The 22953-nt window shown below is 33.3% G+C and overlaps 1 protein-coding gene across 6 annotated transcripts in view; it reads right to left on the bottom strand.

Annotated features, from left to right (window-relative positions):
- The window catches only part of NFIB (nuclear factor I B), a 219464-nt gene that overhangs the window by 51675 nt on the left and 144836 nt on the right, over window positions 1-22953 (bottom strand). For all 6 annotated transcript variants that reach the window (XM_015594522.1, XM_015594523.1, XM_015594524.1 and 3 more), the window contains 3 exons: window positions 17364-17432; window positions 12301-12421; window positions 9260-9378 (listed from right to left, as the gene is read on the bottom strand). In XM_015594522.1, coding sequence (XP_015450008.1) covers window positions 9260-9378; window positions 12301-12421; window positions 17364-17432 — 309 coding nt within the window. The remainder of the gene's footprint in view (window positions 1-9259; window positions 9379-12300; window positions 12422-17363; window positions 17433-22953) is intronic.

Raw genomic sequence — 22953 nt, 5'->3', positions numbered from 1 at the left:
AAGCTACATTAGGAGGGGGTACCATATAATCTTCAATTACATCTCAAGCTTTTAAAAAATGAAATCAGGCTTTTTTAAAGGAGAAAGTATAATAGTCTTCATGTTTAAAAGAATGAAAATTCTTACTTTATCATTGAGTTACTTAATCTTAATTATACTTGAACATAGTATTGTATTCTTCATCAACTTAAAACGTTTGTGATAATTTAAGTCTCTCTCTATAGTGTATTCCAACTCAAGCACAGTAAGTAGCATGTTACTACAAGCCTCTATTTATCACATCTCTATAAAAAAAAAAAAAAAAAAAAAATTCTCCAGGCAACACCTACACCCACTACAAAGTTAAAGCTTAAACCCCTTTGAAGCTCACAAACACCTTCCTGAGACATTAAAAAAAAATCCTTTGAATGATGAAGAACAGCACTAAAAGAGTGAATACCGAATAAATGAAAACTGCTTTTTAAAAACACTTCAAAATGCTTTTGCCCATTAAGCAATTTCATTTTAACAAACAATGATAAAGTGTCTTGAGTAAAGCCAGAAAACCTAATTTGAAAGAAGAAAAAACACCAAACAATTATACAGGCTTTGGAGTATATTTTAGTTGCTTATTAAATATTGGCATAGGTAAATAGCTGCTATTCACCATGTCTTTGGGGAAAACCTCTTGGCTATAGAGGCTTATTAGTGTTAAGCATCTGAGAGCCATGGACTATAAAATAAAATCAATACCGTAACCTTAACTGTAAAAGTCAGAAAGATACTGGAAGAGTTCTAATTTAACAAGATTACAGATGAGTTTTTAGAGGAGAACATTTGGGGAAAAGCCATGCATTTAGAAACATTTATGGTATAAGACATCTCAAGGTTCCTGTTGTTACTAATGCTGTTATTATCTACGCTGGTAACGGTTAGGGTTGATTTAACTGATGTGCTACTTTAGTGGATTTACAGGAAAGTCCTAGAAATGATCTGGAACTTATTTCAAATAAAATCATTAAATTGAGGTGGTAAACTAATTGCTTAGAAACAATTATGATTTGATGTGGTTTAGTGTGATAGAGAAAAAAAATCACGAAAATTTTAAGGTCATTAGTTCAGCAGCTCAATGCAAATATGATTACACTGCACGATATTCCATTTCTCTTAATGGAAAAGTAGTCAAAACGGGTATAAATTGTAGTGTTTAAGTTCAACCAAAATCTATATTTTTCCTCTAACAAATGTAAATGAAGAAAAAAAAGAACATTTTGTCAATGAAATTACTATGATGGAATATTTATTATCTTAATGGTTTTGAAAATCACGTGAAATTGATCAGTAACAAAACCTCTATTTAGTAATGGACCAATTACATTTGTGAGATAATGTCAATGAAACAGTATATTGTCACAGGATAATGGTCTCCTATTGCTACATCCCTAGTCATTTAGAGAAAATAAATGTTGCCGTCTGGCTGAGTCATTTATTTTCAAAGTAGGAGACACTGATCCCATAACAAGGTTCTGTTATAATAACTCAATTTCTATCAATCATTTGTTGTGCCAGAATGGTGCAAGACAAGACATGTATTTATAAGAATTGTGCATTCTTCGAATGTAAGACAAAACATATGGTACTTCCAAGCACATACACATCTCGATTATTGTGTTATTTAAAGAGAGTATTTAAAATAAACATTTAAAAATAATTTAGAAAAATATTTTAAAAATTTAGAAAAATATATATAAAATTTTTATATTTTGACATTTTAAACTGTATGTTGCACACTTCTAGGAAAGACATAGATTTCAGGGTTTTTATTAACATCTTAGTATTAAATGGAAAAGAGATTCTTAACCTGAGTCCAGCCCAAGGACTGCACTCATAAATCCCTGGAGTCCATGGACCCTTCAGATATTATGTGCATTATCTGTATTGAAATTTTATATATTAGGAAAAAAAACCGTAATAAGAGGTTTTGTAACTAGTTTGCAAAACCATAAGCATAACATCACAAGGACTTGTTTTGAAGGCCGCATATGTAGTAATAATGAGCATAGTTTCTGCAGCCGAATGTACAAGGGTTCTCATTCTACCTCTCATATTTATTGTCTGTGTGATCTATGTCAAATTTCTTAATCACTGTAGTGATCAGTTTAATGAGTTGTAAGGTGGGTTTTTTAATAGGGTTGAAAAGCTAAAATATGTGTAAAGTCTTAACCCACTCCTGAGAGGCAATAAGTGTTCAATAAATGGTAGCCACAAATGCCAAGAAGGTCTGGTTTTCCTCATTTATACATATTTGTTGAACAAGAAATTTTAATTTATGTGGTTTATTCAACACATAAATTATTTAGAAAAAGGAGTTAATAAAAAATAGTTAATATAACTATTATAGGTTAAAAAGAGTCTGAAAATACAAATGTGGCATATAAACAATTTTGGATCCTCATTTATACAAAACAGCCTATAAGATATTCTGAGGACTTTGAACATAGATAATATATTAGATAATGTTAAAGAATTATTTTCATGTTTGATAAACTGATAATGGCACTGAGGTTGTGCTTTTTAAAAAAAAGTCTGTTAGAAACACTTAGAAGTATTTAAAAGTAAAATTACATGATGTCTGGGATTTACCTTAAAATTCTTCAAATAACTTCAAATAAGAGATATTAAATGCATAAGACTGGCAAAATATTGGTATCAGTTAAAGCTGGGTAATGGTACATGGAGGTTCACTTTATGATTTTAATTTTGACATTTTCCATAACAAACAGCTTTTTTAAATGTTTCAAAATCATGGTTAAACATTCCATTCAAACTGGCTCTTCTTCACATTTATCCATTAAAATCACTCATATTTTCAATTTTTTTTTAGTTGAAAAACTTTTAGTGATGGCACTAATATTAAGAAGTTGACTTTTTAAAAAGAAGATACACATGCAACCTCCTCAAAATTGTAACAGTTCTTCCAGCGCCCTGGAAGCTCATGAATTCATCTCTATTCATTCTAGTTCTACAAGGTCTAACAGAATCAATCTTCGATGACCCTCCCTAGGAAAACTGTCCAACTGCCAATACTTGTTAAGCAGTGATCAAATTCTCCTAGTCCATTTATCCCTACATAGGTAAGTTCACATATTGATTCTCTAGCTGGGTTGTAGGATAACAAGAAAAAAGTCAGCTTTTAAAAAAGAAGACCTAGGCTCTGCTATTAATTATTAGGTCACGTTGGATGAGACAGCCATTCTGATCCTTGCACTGCTTAGCTATAAAATAAATAGCTTAAACTAAGCTGCGCTAAAGACTAACAATCTGTGTGCAATCCTTGAAAACTAAATTTCTTACTGTATATGATTTTGGTAGTATAATAACTAAAAAGAAACTGGCTTTCCAAACTACCTCAAAATAAACTTAAATATAATATCAATGTGTAAAAGGATTAAAAATAAAACCTTTTACCACTCCAAGAAACTTTGTATGACACACTAAGATATTTAAGTATACTGTCTCCTTTGGTTTTTCCACTTTCCTGTTTTAGGCTGTGGCTCATCAATCTAAAAACCTGGTATTAAATAGCAATTTGTTATTTTTTTTCCAAAGTAATTATTCATTGTGGCTTTTCTGCAAAATATTATCTTTTCAAATCATTAAGTTTCCAGAGCACAAAAATACGAGTGTAACTTTCCCCTATTTAATAGTATTGGCCCTTGTAACACGTACACAGCTTTGCCCCATCCAAAAAGCTCTTCCTGCTTAGAATACACGAAAGGAACATGAACATCTGTTAATTAGTAAGCAATGTGAGGAATACTAATGACCATCTTCACCAACTGTTTATTATTTTCCTTTTTGTTTGAAAGATGATCATGTTGTGATTTTTCACCTATAGCAGTGTAGCTGAAGAGAATGAAATATAATGTGGTGGAGAGACCCCTGGAATCTCCTCTCCGATGGCATCATGGGACACGGAGGTTCACTGCAAGCTCTATAAGAACTCTAAGTTCTCGACTTTTGATATTTTCAATAATGAGCTAAACAACAACAAATCTTAAAAATTGTGCTTAAACATTAACTTTCAACTATCTCTTCACATCCATCAAAAGCACTTGAATATCTCATTTTGTCTGCTTCAAAATTTGATATTTAATCTTTGTGATACAAACTCTGGGAATGTAAGGAATTGTTGGTGTTCTATCTAGTCTCCAAAGGGAGCTTAAAAATTCTTCCAGGAAGATTACTAAACTGTTTGCATTGCCATTTTCTAAGACTTCACTTAATGTTAATGACTCTCAGGTAATAGTCATGCAACTATTAGGGAAAGCTGCCCATTCATCCAGCTCCCACAGCTCTAGAGAAATCCCGAGATGATATCATTTGTCACAGTGTAGTTTAGGATAGAGCACTGTTTTCCAAAGTTTGAATCTATAGATCTTTGGATAGAAAAAGAAGAAAGGTTCTGAAGTGACAAACTTAAAACACATTCAGTCGATATCCACTCATGGATATTTACACACAGTACACAATAGTATATTAAATATTCTACAAATTCATTCATTAAAAAAAAGTTTAAATTCTTGTTAAAATAAATTTTCCAAGCTTAGCTGAATGATTTTGTATTTAGCATAACTACTACTATTCTTTAAACTCCATTAAGAAATGCTGGTCTCTGATTCCAGTTCTATTTACATGCTACTACACTTTCATTTACTGTTATTTATTTCCTATACCTGATTGAACTCATGATACAAGCCAGCATTAGTACTCTCTAGCTCCCCATGTTTCCTTGAGGTCTTTGGCTTAATTCATTGGATATTTAATACTATGTTCTTACAGAATTCTTATAAAGTGCAAATTGAAATTTAGCACATTTAAGACTATATTACGAAGGAGAACATTTTCAAATTGATTAAAAGTAAATCTCTAGGGCTTTGGAATATATTAAAACTTTAAAAAGACCAATTGAAGAGACTTATTTATATAGCAGAACAACTGTAATTTTAAAAAAATATTTTCTAGTACCCACGGCAACCAGAACACAATGCCTAAACATTGCCTATTCAAGAGTGCAGTATAAATTTTTAAACTCCTCTTAAAATTGTAATTACATACCAATACACCACTAAGTTGTGCTAGTTTTTGCTAACATTCCAATTTATTGGTTTTTGTGTAAAGATTTACTTCTCACAGTGCTTAAAAGTAAGCTAGTTTTTAGGTATGAAGACATTATTTTCTGTGAACGACCTTTTTTCATAAACTGTAAAAAAGTTATTTTCTGTTCAGTTTTTTTTTCTAAATGGAAATTTAATTTATTAATATTTGTGTGCCCAATGTCTAGAAAAATTCCTGGCAAAATAATAGGTACTTGATAAATGTTAACTGAGTCCAATTATCTCAAATCCTAAGGTAATTGCGTAGGAAATAATAAAATTTTACTGCAAAAAAAAAGTCTTTTTTAAGTTATATTTTACCTAAGATTACAAGTTGTTTAAATACTCATCAGACAGGAAAGCTCTTAAAATTTCCATTTAGAAACCCCAGCTGTATATTATAAATATGTTTACCATATCACTAAATGTCTATTAAAAAGTGTTTTAGGAATTTTACTTTCAGACTTAAAGGAATCAGTGACTACTAGAATGTCAGTGGCAAAGTGAGAGTGATAAAATTTTTTTTTTTAATTTTTGAGCATAATTATTAGCATTATTAGTCTGTTGAAATTCCTGGGCATTGAAATACAACTAGATTTAGTCCCATGAAAGTAACTTGAATTAGAGGAAAAAAAACAAGAACTGTCTCTTATTTTTCCTCTTTTATCGGAAGTTGCAAAAGATGACTCTAATGATTTCAAGAAAAATACAAGTAGAAATTGACTCCAGTAGAAAAAAAAAAGGTAGACAAGACATCAGATGGAACTTTTTATGGAGTAAGAATTGGAATAAAAAAATTTTCAACATACACATTTTAGCAAATTATTTGGATCCCTATCAAATGTTTAACACTAATAAATAGTGTTTAGTTTTAAAATGCTCATGTCTATATTCTGCAAAATTAAAACTTAAAATTGGAAAATTGTAATTATTTTGCTTTAAAAAGACATACAGATTTAATTATGTTTGCAATATGCTAAAATAAAAATACTATTTTCCAATAAATTATTAAGAATTACATGAACATTTGTCATTACATGAATCTAGATTTTGTATGCAAATTTTGCCTAATTTCTTTTTAAAATGAAATGAGGATAATAATTTGCTTATATCATAGCCTTTATTTTTGCCTACTTGGAATTAATCTCAATTGTTTAGGTTGATATTTTAGATTATGAAGGAGAGTAGAATGCCATAGATTGTCCATAATTTTATCTTTAATTCTCATATTTCAAAAGTTAGTTTTGCTAAGGGCTATCACAAGAGTAGGTTTTAATGCAAAATGAACACTAACAGAATAAGGCACACCCAAGAAATAATTAATAGCAAACTTTAAACATTTTTGCTACTTGCAAATACAAGCATATTTTAATCAACCAATAACTAGTTATTGAGTACCAATTAGTGCAAGGCTTTGTGGGAAAAACAAGTATAAGACATGTACGAAAGTCACTGCAAATACTGAGTGGTACTGAACATGCCCTTTAGCAAATCCCCTTCATGGCATGCAAGTGTGTCTTTAAGAACATTTGAAGATGGACAAGAAAAACTATGGGGCATTTTATTTTGAAAAATTTTAAAAAGCAATTTTCTGAGAACAAAAGGACTGCATTTGGCTTAGCAAATTTATAAAGATAGTACTGTACTGCCCTCATTTTTTCAGTATAGTTGAAGTCTTCTTCCCACAATAGCTTATTGTGCACATTACAAAGTCTTCAGGGTCTTCAGAATTAAAGTGACAGAGTGTTTTTTTTTTCTAAAGCACACTTGAGGATAGATCATTCTTCCCTACTCTTAATATAACATGCCTTTAATTCTCCAGTAACTCTAGTCATCTTGACAAAAGAAAATCACCAAGACAATACAATGATTTTACAAAGAGAAAGAATGACAGTTTCCCTTCTACTTTTCAAAAATGTTTTATAATATGATTTGATATTGGCTTTATTCAAAAGGCTGAAAGGGGAAGCAATTCTTACAAAGTGACACTATAATAAAGAACACCTACACTTCTGAACAACACATCCACTCCCACACATTCACAATGTTATTAGCATTCGAATCTTTTTCAGAATAATTTTCTGATGGGAAAAATATGGCTTTGTTTAGGATAAACTGACAATGTCAGTAAAACAAGCAATAAAATATAAATGATTGAGGGTTTTGTCTTTATTCTCACTTCTGAGAGTCTTATTAGTGAGAGTCTTGCCCTCACTAATAAGACTGGTATTGTGCCTATCAATAGTTCATTTATCCAACAAATAGTTATTGCGCTCCTACTATGCTCCAAGTGTTGTGCATAGTTACTAGGTGCTGGTTACGTACAAGCCAAAACAGATAAAGTCCCTGACCTCATAATATAGTCAGATTTGGAAAATTAACTCTATAAATAAATATGAAGAACATATTATGAGTCCAATGAAGGAACAATACTAAACATCAAATGAGAAAAATAGTTAAGAACTGATTAAAATTCTTCCATTCAGGTTAGGACCTGAAAGATAACAAAGAACTTGACAGATAGAGTTAGAAGAGAAACTTTCCAAAAGAAATGAATTATATGAAGGTCTTGGATTTTGCATTCCCAAATCTAAACAAAGCAGTGGGCTCAAGTGTAAAATGCAGAAGCAGACAGCACCCGCTGAAGCTGGAGCAGTGGTCAGAGAACAGACAACAACAGGGCCTGTTGGCCAAATGAGGGAATTCTGATTTTCTCCTAAAAGGAACAGGAAGTTACTAAAGGATCTTAAGCAGAGGAGGGATACAATGTTATTATGTTTACCCAGATAATTTTGTCGCCTGAAGAATAGATTGTCCTTAGAGCCAAAACTTTCCAGCTGATTTTCAAGACTTTTCTTAGAATGACCTCTGTCATCTCCCCTTACTTTTATGTTCCACATTCACAGTGCCCAGCTTAAGGGCACACATGGCCATTCTGAAACTTACTTGTGCACGCCGCTTGCCTAGGCTTTTGTTGCTGTTCACGCCACCTCCTTCTTTGCTAGTTAAAAATCTCGGCCGGCTGAAGGAGACCCACCTGACTCAAAGTCCAATCCCTCCATGAAAAATTTTCACTGTTCTTTAAACCCTATGGCACTTGGGACAAAAACTTGGTGCAGCAAAAATGGGGCCTCGAATAAGGAACTGACTTTGGCTTTAATGAGCTAAGATTTTGGACTCTGAGATTACTGTACATACAGGTCCCCAACCCTCAGATATATACACCCAAGTCATGGGCTGTAAACTACTGATAAAGAGTGCTTTTCTTTTAATTTTTTTTTAAAAATGCAGAACTTGATTTAAAAGACAATTCTCAAATACAGTCTTATGGTGCTGAACTCATATTTGCAGCCATGTACACATACCAACAAAAACTATAGTTAGCTAATTTTTCTATTTCGATGCTTAATAATATCCCTCTAATTCTGGCAAAAAGGCATGGGGATGTCTGATGAAATACATTTAATTCAATTGACTTAAGAATGACTTGGAGGTAAGTCTGAATTCAGAAAGCCAAATATTACCTATTTCTTAAAATTATATTTTCTTCCAAAGTTGCCTTAGAAGTGGGTCATTGTTTTATCTGGAAAGAATAACTAGATTGATTCAGATACAAAGTTTCTTACATTACACTTTTATTTATTGTTTGTGCTGTAACTACTTCCAAAAGGAATTACGGCCTCCTTTAAATGGAAACTTTCAGTAAATGGCACCTGCAAACTGCTTGAAGTTTAGCTCCTCCCCGAAGTACCCTGTACAGGGAAGCAAACTGATCTAACTGAATCAAAACGTGTGGTTCTGCTACCGACTGAGGTTGCTGTCCACCATAGGTAGCCATCCACTAAGGCAGATGAACCATAATCAGCCTGATACATAATCTGGAGCTCTAAAAGATCAGTCTGTCTAAACAAAAAAAAGTCCAATAAACATGTAAAACACTGGATTTTTTTAAACTTAACTTTGACAGCATTTGGCTAGTATATAATTGCAAAAATAATTTTACTATAGTCATTTCAAGAAGAAAATATGATCCATATTCATTCAATTATGATATTTTGACTAAATGAAACATGAAATGAGCTGACATGTTACTCTAATGTCCCTAGAGGTGTCTTATTACTCACCTTGATCTCTTTCATGCCATGTTCGACTTCCAGCAGCTGGTGAATTCGGAGAGGGATAAAAGTCTCCTGTAGGACTTGGTTCCATATTTTCATCTATGGATATAGTTTTGGGTCTTTTGCTGTTAAAATATGACAGTAGTTACATTAATGGGATTTCTAGGAAGATGTGTCGCATTTGGAAGCATATAATTTGAGAAGTTTCTTACTGTAGAAATTTTCATAAATACAAGTAATAGTATCTCAACATCATTTTGAAACTAAGGTGAGTAGTCAAGATATCAAAAGAAGTAGCAAACATTTCTAGTTGTATATATTATTTATCATAATATATTATACCGGTACCTGCCTAATGAATATGGTATTTATTGTATTTACCTTTGAAATGTATTTCCAAAAAATTTCGTTAGTAAAAAGTGAATTCTTAGTGTGATATGTGTACTAATTTTGAAATTGTTATTAAGATTGTACCTTTTATAATTATTATCAATATTAATAATGTTCATTTGTAAAGCACTTGATATTAACAATGTAATCCTTTCATATTATTTCAAAGATAATGTAATGGAATAGAGTAAAACATGAGTTTTGGAATGGGACCGGCCTGGTATCTAATCTTGACGAGGTTACTTACAACTTTTTCATAGTGAGCTTTTTAACCCTTCTAAACTCAGTTTAATCATCTATAAAATGGAAATATTAAAACCTAGTTCAAAGGGAAGCAGTTGAGAGGATTAATGTAATGTAAATGTAAAGTTCTTAGTTAAATGGATGACATTTAGAAGATACTTATTAAATAATAATTATTAGTAGTAACTATATAATTAATAATATTTAAAAAATTTATAGTACTTTACTAATTATAAACTATTTCAGATATTCTTCTTTATCTTTTCCTAAAAATTAGGTTATTGCTCCATTATTCTTAAAATCAACCATCAAAAACAGGCCATTGCCAAATTCAAACCAAACAGTATACTTTTTAAATTATATGTTTTAATAAAGGTAACATGGCTCATCTCAATTTTCAAGAAAAGTGAATATTTAGAGCAGAGATTAAAAAGCTATTTTATAGTACTTGCCATATGGCTTGATATACTGCTTTCACATATCGCCGCAAACACTCTATTAAACAGTTAATTATGACTATCAAAATGGATATTTTTTTCCCTAATTAAAAAAAAAAATCCTTATTCACATCTATGCAGGTAAATGCTAAAAAAGATTTCTTCCAAATTAAATGTATGCAGTGCTAACAAACATAATGTCATAGTATTTCAGAGTTTGAATCGGATTCCGAAGTCATGCACATAAACCAATCCTCCTTTATCCTACACGTGGCGAAACAAATTTGTAGAGATTCAGTGAATTGCCTGGGGCACATTAATGTTAGCAGTCTGACACTAAGTAAGGCAGTGCTCTTTCTGTTCAGTGTTTCCAAATACTGGAAGCATATCTATGTCTGGGTACAGTCATAGATATACTTGTGATTAATATATGACTCACAATGTGATGTAGAAGATAGTAATTTTTACCCATGCTAAATAAACCATAAAGAGAGTAAATAACAGTTCTTTAAGTTTTTCATATGGTATCCAGAGTTAGAATGTATATTTTTTAAACCTTCCTTTAATCTAATTCTCCCATCTGTGAGTCAGCAGTAAATGTGTATGAAAAACTTGAAATGAGGGAGAAAAGATTTTAATAATAGAGAGATGGTTTTTTTAAACTTTTATTCTGAATGACATATCTCATATCAAATGACCATGAAGGAAGACCTTAGTTGACAACATACTGATCCATTAGACAAAATAAAAAATTACTATTCACATTTTAAATATAGAAAAACAGAAGCATTTTTAAGATGTCACCCTGTCACGGACAATTTTAGTGATAATAAACCCAATTATCTTGCTATGCAATCTAACTATATGAAAATCCAGTTTTGACCATAAATGATATAAAATTGAACTTAGTTAATAAACATACAAATGGGAATAGCCCCATAATTAACTGAAATGCAATTAACTTTCATTATTGAAAAGAGATAAAATAATAAGGCAGATTTTTTTTAAGTTAATATTATAAATGTATGTTTGGTCTGGAATTCACACATGCTATTATATTCAATCATGGTTATATTTAATACTCTGTAAATGAAATGGGTCTTCATACATTGAGGATTCAACTAAAAAAAAGCTATATTATTTATTCACTTTGCTTCTCATTAATTCAATCTTCTATCATTCTATAATAGTGGAACATATCATCATGAAATCCTATGCGCAGTGACTTGCCAAGCTATTTATCCCTCATTTAAATAGGAAGCCTCTTTTTTAAACCCCTGTGGGACTGAAAGTTACAATAAGAAGGTCAAGAAAGAAAAATGGGAATGTCAACAGAGAACTAAAAAGCAAAGTAACCTCACTGCAGCTCTTTCCCAACAAAGGCTGGATAAAGCTGGATAAACCAGATCTCAGAACAGGTAATATTTTCATTGGTAACTGAGAGTTCACTAAATTATTCAAAGAACATTGACTAATTGAAGAACTTGGCAAACCCTGGCACCCTGGCATAGAATAAGGCCTTTTGCTTTTAAGCTTAAGTAAATGACACATTTCATTTTTCATGTTTCATTATCCCCAGCTTGGATATGGTATTAGGGTAAAAGTTATCAAGATGGATCAATCATGAACCAGGACCTTTGCCATGGCAACATCATTTTTAAAGTTGCCAAAAAGATTAGTTAACTTGTAGAATTATAATATTTCATAGAACAAGATAAAAATCATATTAATACATTTTCATAGTTCCCTGGTCACCCCCAAAAGATTTTTTAAATGCTTTGAATAACAATTATATTTAATTTTCAAATGTCAAGATAAATTTCACCAGGAAAGATGAAAATCTATGTAAAACCAACAAAAACTAACTTTTTGCTTTGTTTCCCCTATTCGTTCCCTACCTACCTATGTATCTGCATAGCTACCTGCCTACCTGTTTGCATAAAGACTGAGAACGAGAACAGATCCCCTTTCAGTTACCTGCTTGGTGGAGAAGACAGCGACCTCTGAAGATTGACCCCCGAGTTCATGTCATGATAGTATGGTTGGCTTGGAATTTCTCCAATTGGAAAGTTGACTCCAGTTCCCTGGGTTATGGGCGCTGAGGAATAAAACAAAAGAAACATTGGGAATGACATTTACACTGGTGATCTTTACTCAAATGTAATAATCTAATATTTTCCATGCCTCTGGGCAAAGATGAAGACAACTTTCTTTACTTTAAGACTCTAATATCAACCATAGTTTGGAGAAGGACTTGAAAACTTCCTCCTAATCCCAACGTCCAAATCTGGACACTTGAGTCATTCAGACTATAACCCTTGATTACCATATCCCCTATTCCCATTCTCCAACCTTCTTGACTTACCTTGTGTTAGTTTAACTAAATCTGTCACCCCCCCCAACTAGTTTATAGAGGAAACAAAATGTGCTCAGCATCAAGCAAAATACTTTGTACTAAGTTGACTCTCAAAACAAAATTATTGTTAAATAAATAAATATAAATCAGTTTCATACAAAAATATCAAGTATTATTATTTTGTAATAATACTAACTTTAATATAAGAATGGATCAGAAATCATTATATTTATGATTATTTAATATAAAGCATTATTGTATTTGGGCAGGTATATAAGTAAAATTAACATATGTGAAAAAAAAGCCAAGTTTTTTTCCCCAAAATACATATTCAAGTTTCATATATAAATGGTAAGTGCAGTTTTTTTCAATAATTATGTTTTGTTTTTTAAAAGATTTTATATTACGACTTTAGAAATCATTTAAAATATACTGATGAAGTTTTATGCTTTAAGGTGTTATTTTGTAAATCAAGAAATCTTTTTGAATGTGCTGATATGTTATGAATTGAGATTTTTGTATGTAAATATTGGTTTTTGTACATCTGATTTTTAAAAATTGTTTCTAGACATCTTAAATAAACCTGTGAGGCAGTGTGTTGTGTCAGAATGAGTAAGTCCTGGTACATAATAGGTGTTCAACAAATCTAAGTTCTCTTCCTTTTTTGTGTTCTCCCCCTAATTTCTTCCCTGACAGGTTGGAGTGGTTATTAAAGATGGAATGGGTCAAAGACATGCTAAAGGCAGATGAAGAGGTTAAATAAACCTACTTGCTGAAAGTTTGTTCATTCAACAAGTTATTGATTGTGTCCATTAAAGGCAGGTGCTATCAAGGATACAAAATAGTCTGAGACAGTCCTAGTCTTTAATAAAACATTTCGGGCAACAAAGTAGGTAAATGAAACATTCATGAAAACAAATACCAGACTTTCATGAAACTGCCCTGATGAATGACATAATCAATAAATGCTGTAAGATTTCGAGGAAAGAAGAATCTAATACAAGCTTGAATAGTCCAAGAAATCTGTGGAGAAGCCATAGCTGGAACTGGACCTCGGAGAAATTGTAAGGTAATGAAGGGAGGTCATTCTAAACATAGGTTATTGTGAGAACAAAGTCATGGGCAGAGATAATATCCAAGGTGGAGACCAGGCAGGTTGGTGCCAAAGGACAGTACCTAAGAATAGTCTTCACCTGTTTTCATTGGGCCTTCAAGGCCTTAATGAGAAAAAAGTGTATCCTGAGCTAGAGCCCTTCAGACTCGCTCTAAGAACATGGTCTACTTATGTTTTTAAGAAAGTATGATGATGAGGCACATGCTTCATTACAGAGAAGTGTCGAGGAGCACACAATAAACATCTCTCTTTCCTTATTAATATTAAATAAATCAATATATACAAGATTAGTCTCAGCTCCAAAATTCTCAAGCTTCTTCTGCTTTCTGTTAGATTGTTCGTGTTATAGAATACACTTTAGCCTCATTTTATACAGAAAATATTTGTATTAATGTGTAACTATGCCTAATGGCTTAAATCTTTTAGAAAGCTAAAATGTAGCTACTTCTTGTGGCCTGAGGTACACCCGAGGTTAAAAAAATGCAAGGTAAGAAATCTCACGGTAACCATATGCTTTAAAGTTTATTATTAGAACCCTGTTCTATGTGACATTGGAAAGTAGAGTATGTGCTAGAAGGAGGCATTTGAGGGCCTCATAGAAGTAAGCGATCTGTTCCTATAACAGTAATGGATACGAATCAAATAACTGAGTTACTGACAGGAAACTTATAGGTTACGTCTTATACAAACTATTTGCAATGTATTAAGCTCATGCAATATTTAGGCAAAGATTTGTAGTCTCTGTTTCATACATATGGCTTGACAGTCAACACAGATTGCATAACCATAAACATATTTGGTATAATTTACAGTAAAATAATAATTATTTTTTAGAATTAAAAAAAAAAATCATTCCAGAAGAATTATTCCAGAGTATCAAGTAAGCAATAAAAATAATTTGTCTATAGATTTATACATGAGCACTGTAAAAATTTATTGTGTATTCTGACACTAAATGGATGACTACGGAGAGAAAAGTGGATTAATAATAAACATGGCCAAAGTCTAAAACTGCACACCCACAGAATTTATTTAATGACAACGTATATGAGAACAGCAAGTCCCCGGCAGATAGTCCTGTTTAAAAGCCTCTAAAAGAACTTATATCAGATGCAAAGATCAGCTATAGCACCTTTCCCAGAGAAGGACAAGAAGCCTGAAAGCTGCAAATCATGTTTAAGAGGCTGCCAATATCCTCTTAGAAACCAAGCTCTGAAGAATCTCAGATTCTAAGGGTTAGAGGCCAACCCTTAATCTCTCTTATTGTTCTCCTCACTCCAAAAGCTGATCCTAAATCAACTTTTAAGATGGAGATAATATCATTGGACAGAAAGATCACTATCCTAAAACTGAATAGCTTCATTAGCTAAAGTCAACATACACATTAGTGGGTCATATGATAATAAAACCCTAGAGGACAGAAACCATTAACATACCACAAACCCTCAAGAAATCAGAATTTGTGAAATACAGCACAAGGTTGTGAAGTTTATGTTTACTTAGCAAACCCTTATTTCATAAATAATATAGTTCAATTTAGTAAATAAGATTATAATGTGGATATATTAAAACACTTAAAAGAATAACTTCTCGAGCATTTCAAAGATACCTATTTACATACAGAGTAAGAAATAAATGTTTGCTGAATAAATTACTTAATGAATGTAGATAATTAATATATTAATTACAAATCAGTAATGCTTGTTTAACAGATAACATAAAAACCTCTAAAAGATGACAGCATGAATTAAGAATGAATAAAGTATATTAAATTTACCACATTTATGAACTGCTGTAGAGTATTTTTAATCTATATGTTTTTGTTTGAAATTGAAGTTTTTCAAGATATCATTCTGGGTTTTTAAAGGTTTTAACGTGGTTCTCCTACAGCAGCCAGCATAACGTTACCCATAATGAGGAACTAATAATATTTTTTGACAGATGACTCTACCATGCTTCTCATAAGAAGAATGGAAATGTATCATGGAATTCAGGAAAGTACAAATTAAAGCAAATAATTTCATACTGTCTTATAACTGTAGCAGCATAGCTTCTCTAATAAAGAATAGTATGGGGAACACACACGTACACACACACACACACACACACGCACGTGCAACCTTCAAATACCCCTTTCCTTACACAATGACAGAAAGTGATAGTAAGTCAGGCATGTTCCTTTCCAAATTAAAAACAAACACAAAATCTTTCTAATGTCAAAGGCCTTCACACACCACACACTGATCAGGGAAAACACATAAGACTCATCGCCTCGGTCAAAAGACTAGACCATCAGAGGAATCTTGTCCAGCAAATATGAACCTCGGAGTTCCTGTGATATAGGACTTATGTTTTGGTCTCCCATACTGCCCCCGAGTAAACAGATCTATGACCATAAGTCTTTTGGACAAATATTATCCACTGTAGAATCACATCAGAAAGGATAAGTTACTTAAAGTCTTAAATATCCAAGTATTATAACTCCCTGAGATACATGCTGTTTAAACTGGCCATTTTAGAAATCTGAACTCTTTGAGAACTATGGTTCAAAAGACATGGTCAGTAATCTACTAGCTTGGAGATTCCTTCACTAAGCACAACTGCCTACACTTACCCTCGGTAACTCACTCTCATTTTGTTCTTTTCGATCATCCTAATTCTTGCTTGTGACCTCTGAATTTGACTTGAATGAAAAGCACAACTTAAACAAGGACCAGAGTGCCACTACATCATCTGAATAACATCGTTCCAAACTGTAAGGCTCTCTATCAAAATGTCAAGTGAAAACATACCCTTCAAAGTTACATAAAGAAGCTAAATCAGAGAAGATAGCAAGGAGAAATGACTCCCCTCCTTTAATGTTATCAGTACATTAAGAGCTGCATCTTAGAGAGAGATATATATATATTTGCACACACTAGTAATGAGTAAAAGAGTTGATCAAGGAAACTTCCCCCTTGCTTCATTAGCTGGCCAGGTGAATTTACCCAAGGAAAATCTCATCTGGCCTGCCAAGAATGGTGTCTCAGGTAAGGTGGTCAGTTAAAGCAACGGGACATTGTTTGGGATAACAATGCTTTCTATCTATAACCAACTGCAATCTGCAAAGTTAATCCTTCTACATTCTGCATGTTAGCGTGTATATCCTGTACATCTCCAAGCTCCCACCAAAATGTTAGATTAAAATGAAAAAGCACTTATCTACAGGAAACTTATGTGGGTTATCATAACAATACGAACTACATTTAATTAATCATACTTCCTTTGATATAAATGACCATCTATGGTCACAGAGAGAACAGTGAATTAAATGAATACCAATAACATGGCAATCAGAACAGCCCCAAAATTATTTTTGTACAAAAGAACATTTTGATAATTTAAATGCAAATAGTTTATTTAGAAAATCAGACAAACTATATTCAGTTATGACTTCATTAAAAGGTCAGAGATTTCAAAACTCTAATTCTCCTAATACATGGTTACTCTTCATACTGTATTTAAGGTTTAAAATATAAAATACTTTAAATCTTGCTGTAAAATTAAATAGTAAGAAAACAATTTACTTACTTCTGGATACCCTCACGAGTTCTGATACATTGAAGACTCCAGATTTTACAAAACTATCCTCAAGGTATCCTGAAAATAAACATCAAGGGGAAAACAATCAACATAAGCAGGAAGCGAATAAATGATTAAACACGAAAATTTGTTCAACTGTTTTTAACCAAAGGTTGGAACAAAAAAAAAAAAAAAGAAAGGCTTACAACAAAAACAAGTTAAAGCAAAAAACTCTTATGAATGTAAACTGAGTCTGTTTAAACAAAAGTAAAAAGTTTAGATGCCAACTAATCTACAATTTTTTAACTTTCTAAATGTACAGAGCAATTAGTATAGTTTTATTTGCTGTGGCCCCTGCTTAGTGAATGAAGGTTCTGGGGCCCTCACTGAATGCATTCAGCTTGGCAGCAGCACCTGGTAGACTAAAGTCCATCCATTAAAAATAAAAAAAGAAGCGGGGAGGGAGAAAGAAAAAGGAAAACCACAACCACAATTAGCACCTTGTTGGAATTACTTCAAAGATCTCTTGAAACCACTGTTCCTTCACAAAGCCTTCCTCGATTAAAAAAAACTGAGCTGCTGTTACCAGCACTCCCACCCTTGTTCCAGGGTCATGAATCACACAGAAGCATAACTTGTACATAAAGCAAATACTTTGCATCAACCCATTTCCGTGCACCTTTAATATGCCTCACAAACAACTTCACTGCTTTCTCACTCTTGCTACGACTCCCTTGGCCTATCTTCATTTCAAGAACTGGACACTTTTGCTAGGAAACGGTGGTAATGTAGGCCTCCAAAAGTGCCATGTGTCCCTTCTGTGACTTCCAGGCGAGGGGTTCAGAGTGGCTATGGCCATCAGTTCGGGCACCCGAGTAAGTTCCGACCTGTTTAATAGCTGATCTAGCTATGTCCAGGACTAGAGCTGAGGACTCCCACAAACGCCAGTAGTGCCCCCATGTTCTCATCTATGCAAAAGAGGTATAATGAGGGTGAAGCTTGAGGAGAACACCTTAGGGAGGAGGAATGTGGTTCCTCTCTGCTGCCCCGGGGAGAAATGAAGAAGAGTCTGATAATCTTCAGAATTAAAATACTCTCAGGAAAAAAACTCTAGATTCAAAGAACTGGTAACTTGATCAGATTTTATGTAAAGTTTTAGGGCTGACTGAGGGATGAGATTCAGTGCAGCCATGTGAGGTGTGGGTGATTGAGCACCATGGAGCAGTCAGTTCAAAGAACTGGAATTCAACTCCCAACCACCATTTACCAGTGTGGAATCCTGGCCGTGTTATTAGACTCTTTGTACCTCAGATTCCTCATTTACAAATTAGAGATAATAAAATTACCTATCTTATAGTTGTTATAAATAATTAGTGACACAAAAATGTAAAACTCATAGTACGCACGTATTAAACGTTACCAATAAATTAAGATTAGCCAGTAGAGCCAACAACCCATACACTGAATTATGCAAACTGGATTCCAGACAGCCTCAAATTATTCGTAAATCTGCACTTAAAAATTTTACCAGAGCAAAACTTACCATGCCATTTTTAAACCACACATAGCATGAAAAGCCAGAAAATCATTCAGTTATTATATATGCTTTACTGTTGTGAATTGAAGAGTTGGGAATATCTGAACACTGTTCCATACCCACCCACCTACCTTCTTTAAAAACAGAATAAAAGTGAGAGGAAGTTATGAGAGCTCAGCTGGTGGTAAAACTTGGGTCTTATATTAAGTCATTACTTCGAAAATATATATAATTTTAAGAGGATAATAACAAAATGTCTCCATTTGATGCACTTCTGTTTCAAGAAACTACTTGTGGAGCAATTAATTTTTCACCAGGTTGAATTCATTTCAGAGATTATTGAGGAATGTCTATGTTAGCCAACACTGTACACGGTGCTAAAAGCCATAATAACAAAAAAGACATTGATTCCCTTTGTGTGGTTGGAGATAAAGATATTTCTAATTTTCTGAACCACTACAGGCTATCATTGAATACAAAGATCTCTGTTGCTTTTGTTGTTGTTTTAAAGTATAAGAAGTTATAATTTATTTTATATATGGTAAATGTAAAATTTTATATATGGTAAATATATGAAATATGAACTCGTATATTAAATTAGACCTCATTTTTCATGACAACAGCTCATGTACCTAACCAATCAGACAAGGTTACTTGCCCTCACCCAACTGTACTCTGTAAATGCCTGCTCTCATGTCTTTCTCAGACAGCTCCCTTCTGATCAGAAGGCCCTCTTTCTACATGCTCTACTCTCATTTTCAGTGTCCAGTTCAATCACCATCCACTCCATAATCTGCTCCTCTACCCTCCCTCCGAACCCCTCTGCCACCTAGAACCAATCTCCTTCTTCTGTATTCACATAGCGCCTAGTTTGTACTTATTTTATATTACTTTGCACATTCAAGTTTTTCAAGATAACTGTTTTTAAGTCTTGTGCTTCTTACTGGATTATCAGCTCCTTTATTTGAGGGAGTGACTGGACTTTGCTCACCTCTCTCTCTCCCTTAACAACTAACTCAGCTCCTCTATATACAGTAACTACTAAATAAATGCTTACAGAACAAAATTTTTAAATTCAACTCTTTGACACAGGGTCACAAAAGAACATATTGGTAATTTTATAACAGCATAGGCACAGATGGCTTAAGACTGAAGGATAACTACATTGAGACTTGTTATTCCCTAGAACTCATTTGCTGAGAGTTTTATTTAGGTAATGATTAGAGTCGGATTGTATTTCTGACTTAGTTGTGTACTAATATATAACTATAAGCCTTTAGTACAAAATAAATACCAAGGAACTAGAAGTATTTAAAGAGTAAGAGTTCAAAAATATTTGTAAAATAAATTGATGAATGAGTGAGGAATAAATGGGGAACATGTCATTATATTTATGTAAATTTTATCATGTGTAATACATAATAACATTTCATTATGTAGATATCATCTGAAGTTCATTTCCTTATTACTCCAGTGAGTAGTCAGGGCTCCAATTTTTAATCCGTCATGCCCACTTTGATGCAGTGGGGTGTGGACCTGTTAGGAGCTTAATCAGAAGGGAGAGAAGAGCTATCTCAAGCTAATCACACATAGTAAGGAAGACAGAAAGGCAGTTACACATAGAAAAATACAATGACTATCTCATAGAAAAGGAGAGGCAATTCAAAATGTAGCAGAGTATTTCTCCCCACCCCCAATTCCCCAAATACTAAGGAATTTGAATCTACAAGGAAAATGGAAAGAGTTATTTTACTAAAACTATGAAAGGCATTGGAAATATGTCAGAACTGCTTTGGCACCCATAGACAAAATGCAACACCATAGGTCCCACTGGGTTCCACTCCTGCGTGGGGCATAGTGAGACTCCTGAGGATGAGCTGTAACGTCTACCGGCAATGACCTTATAGAAGTGGGAGTGGGTGGGAATCAGGCATCTGGGTAGCCTGAGAGAAGCACCTGAAGCAGACTGCTGTCACCTCTTTCATGCATGTTGGCATGCAGCACAACCTCTACAATGGGCAGGCATTACTCAAGATGAGGCAGAGTAAAGAAGAGAAACAGTGGATGACACAATACTTGGACAGCTAATAGCATTTGCTCACAAGATACAAGAAACAATACTTAAGGACTCTGGCAAAATAAGTGGGGAAGATCATGCAGGAGGTCAGGGATCCCTCAAAAGTACAGAGGGTGAGACTTGGAAAAGCAGAGGTTATTGCTGTGACCTCCAGGCTGCAGGGCCCTTCCAGAAACATGGTTTTCACGTGTTACATAGACCACTGTGAATCTAAATAGCTGATACAAAGGCCAAAGATCTTAAAGCAATTTGGAGACATTCATATAGTAAATTCCCTTCATCTACCAAAGGAAATATGAGTATCTCTGAGGCAGAGCAGCTGTTTAATGGTTACAGAGCAATATTACACAACAGCTTAAGCCAGGAAGCAAAGAACAATTCGGCATTTATGTGATGCTGTATTTACACTACACGTACGCTTTTTAAAAAAATAAAATTGAGTAGGAAATAAAGACCTCTGCAAACTGAAAACTCTCAAAGGAAATATCAAATTATATTATTTTACTTCTTTTTTTTATTTTTCTCTAACAAAAGCAACAATAAATCACTACTCAGAAGTTAATATAGTGTTTAACCTCCTTTACAAACAATAAAAGAGGGACACAATGGCATATCTAACTGTTAATATCTCAAATTATAATCAGCACCATTTGAATGTTAAACAACATTTACATAAAAAATCCAAAGGACGACTGATAATGCTCATTTTTATAGTCTGTGTTCTATTCTTGAAATTAAAAATAAATAAGCCACAGAAAGCAGTTATTAAATTCATGAAAGCCGTCTTCAAGTATTTGAAGGACTGGCAATGTAAATGGTGGATTAGACTTATTCTGCGTAGTTCCAGGAACTGTTTTCTGGCCCAATAGACAGATCTGTCATCCAATAAGAAAAGTCCCAGAAAGGAATGTGAAAACTTGCAAAGGTAATAATAACCAGCACACGCCAAGCTACTGTGCTTAGATATTCAAAAGCATTAATTCTCATATTCCTCACAATCATCCTATACCTTGTCATGTTATTGACACCCTTTTGCAGATGACAAAACTTGTGTCTACAGAGTTAGGGAGTTTCCCAGTGGCTATAAAGACCCCCAACAGATTTAAGAATTCTCACTTTGAAGTGGAAATTGGATCAGAGCACCTCCAAAGCCCATTACAATCCTCAGATTCCACTTTTCTACATGGCTGTTTCCTGTTAGTTTTCTTGCATTGCTCATTTGGAGAAAGAACAGGACACTAGGTATCTCACAGGCATTTTCCAGCTCTGTGATTCTAATTGTTCACTTCTTTCTACAGAGTGTAAAAGATGTCTAAATCCTTTGGTTTATGGATGCAAAGGGGGAGATAAGATTATTACACACTAAGTTATATGTGTGTGTGTGTGTGTGTATACATATACATATATACATATATATATACAAACATACGTAGATATGTATGTGTGTATATATACGTGTGTGTGTGTGTGTGTGTGTGTGTGTGTGTGTGTGTGTGTGTGTGTATATATATATATATATATATATATAAAACTTTATATAACTTCAGCTACCACAACTAACCCTTGGTGATTTTTAAGTAGAGGTGTTACAAGACATGACTTTACCTTCAGCTTCTCAACTGATCTGAACTGTCCATGATTAGGGATGAAATTTTGATTATGAAACAGACATACTAATCACTGCAAAGATAATGAAATGATTCACTGCACAGAGACTGAACCTCTACCTACGGCCAACATTAACACTCTAGTATTAATTTAGAATTAGGTTATCTTTCAATATGAAATGTAAATCCCTGATGGTGATTTAAGTGATCTGGTAGAGTCAGAAATATTCTGACTTTAATAGACTCTGATAGTACTGTATTAATATGTAATTTGTGTTTTTTAGTATTTTCTCCAAATTCATTAAATTTATTCCTGCATATATAATATACAAATATAAAATTGAGATCAAATTTAAGTATACTTACACCCTGCTTTTC

This window comes from Pteropus alecto, unplaced genomic scaffold (genome assembly GCF_000325575.1).
Source record: "Pteropus alecto unplaced genomic scaffold, ASM32557v1 scaffold95, whole genome shotgun sequence".
Lineage (NCBI taxonomy): Eukaryota > Metazoa > Chordata > Mammalia > Chiroptera > Pteropodidae > Pteropus > Pteropus alecto.
Note: the sequence above shows the minus strand (reverse complement) of the source record. Positions and strands in the feature narration are given on the sequence as shown.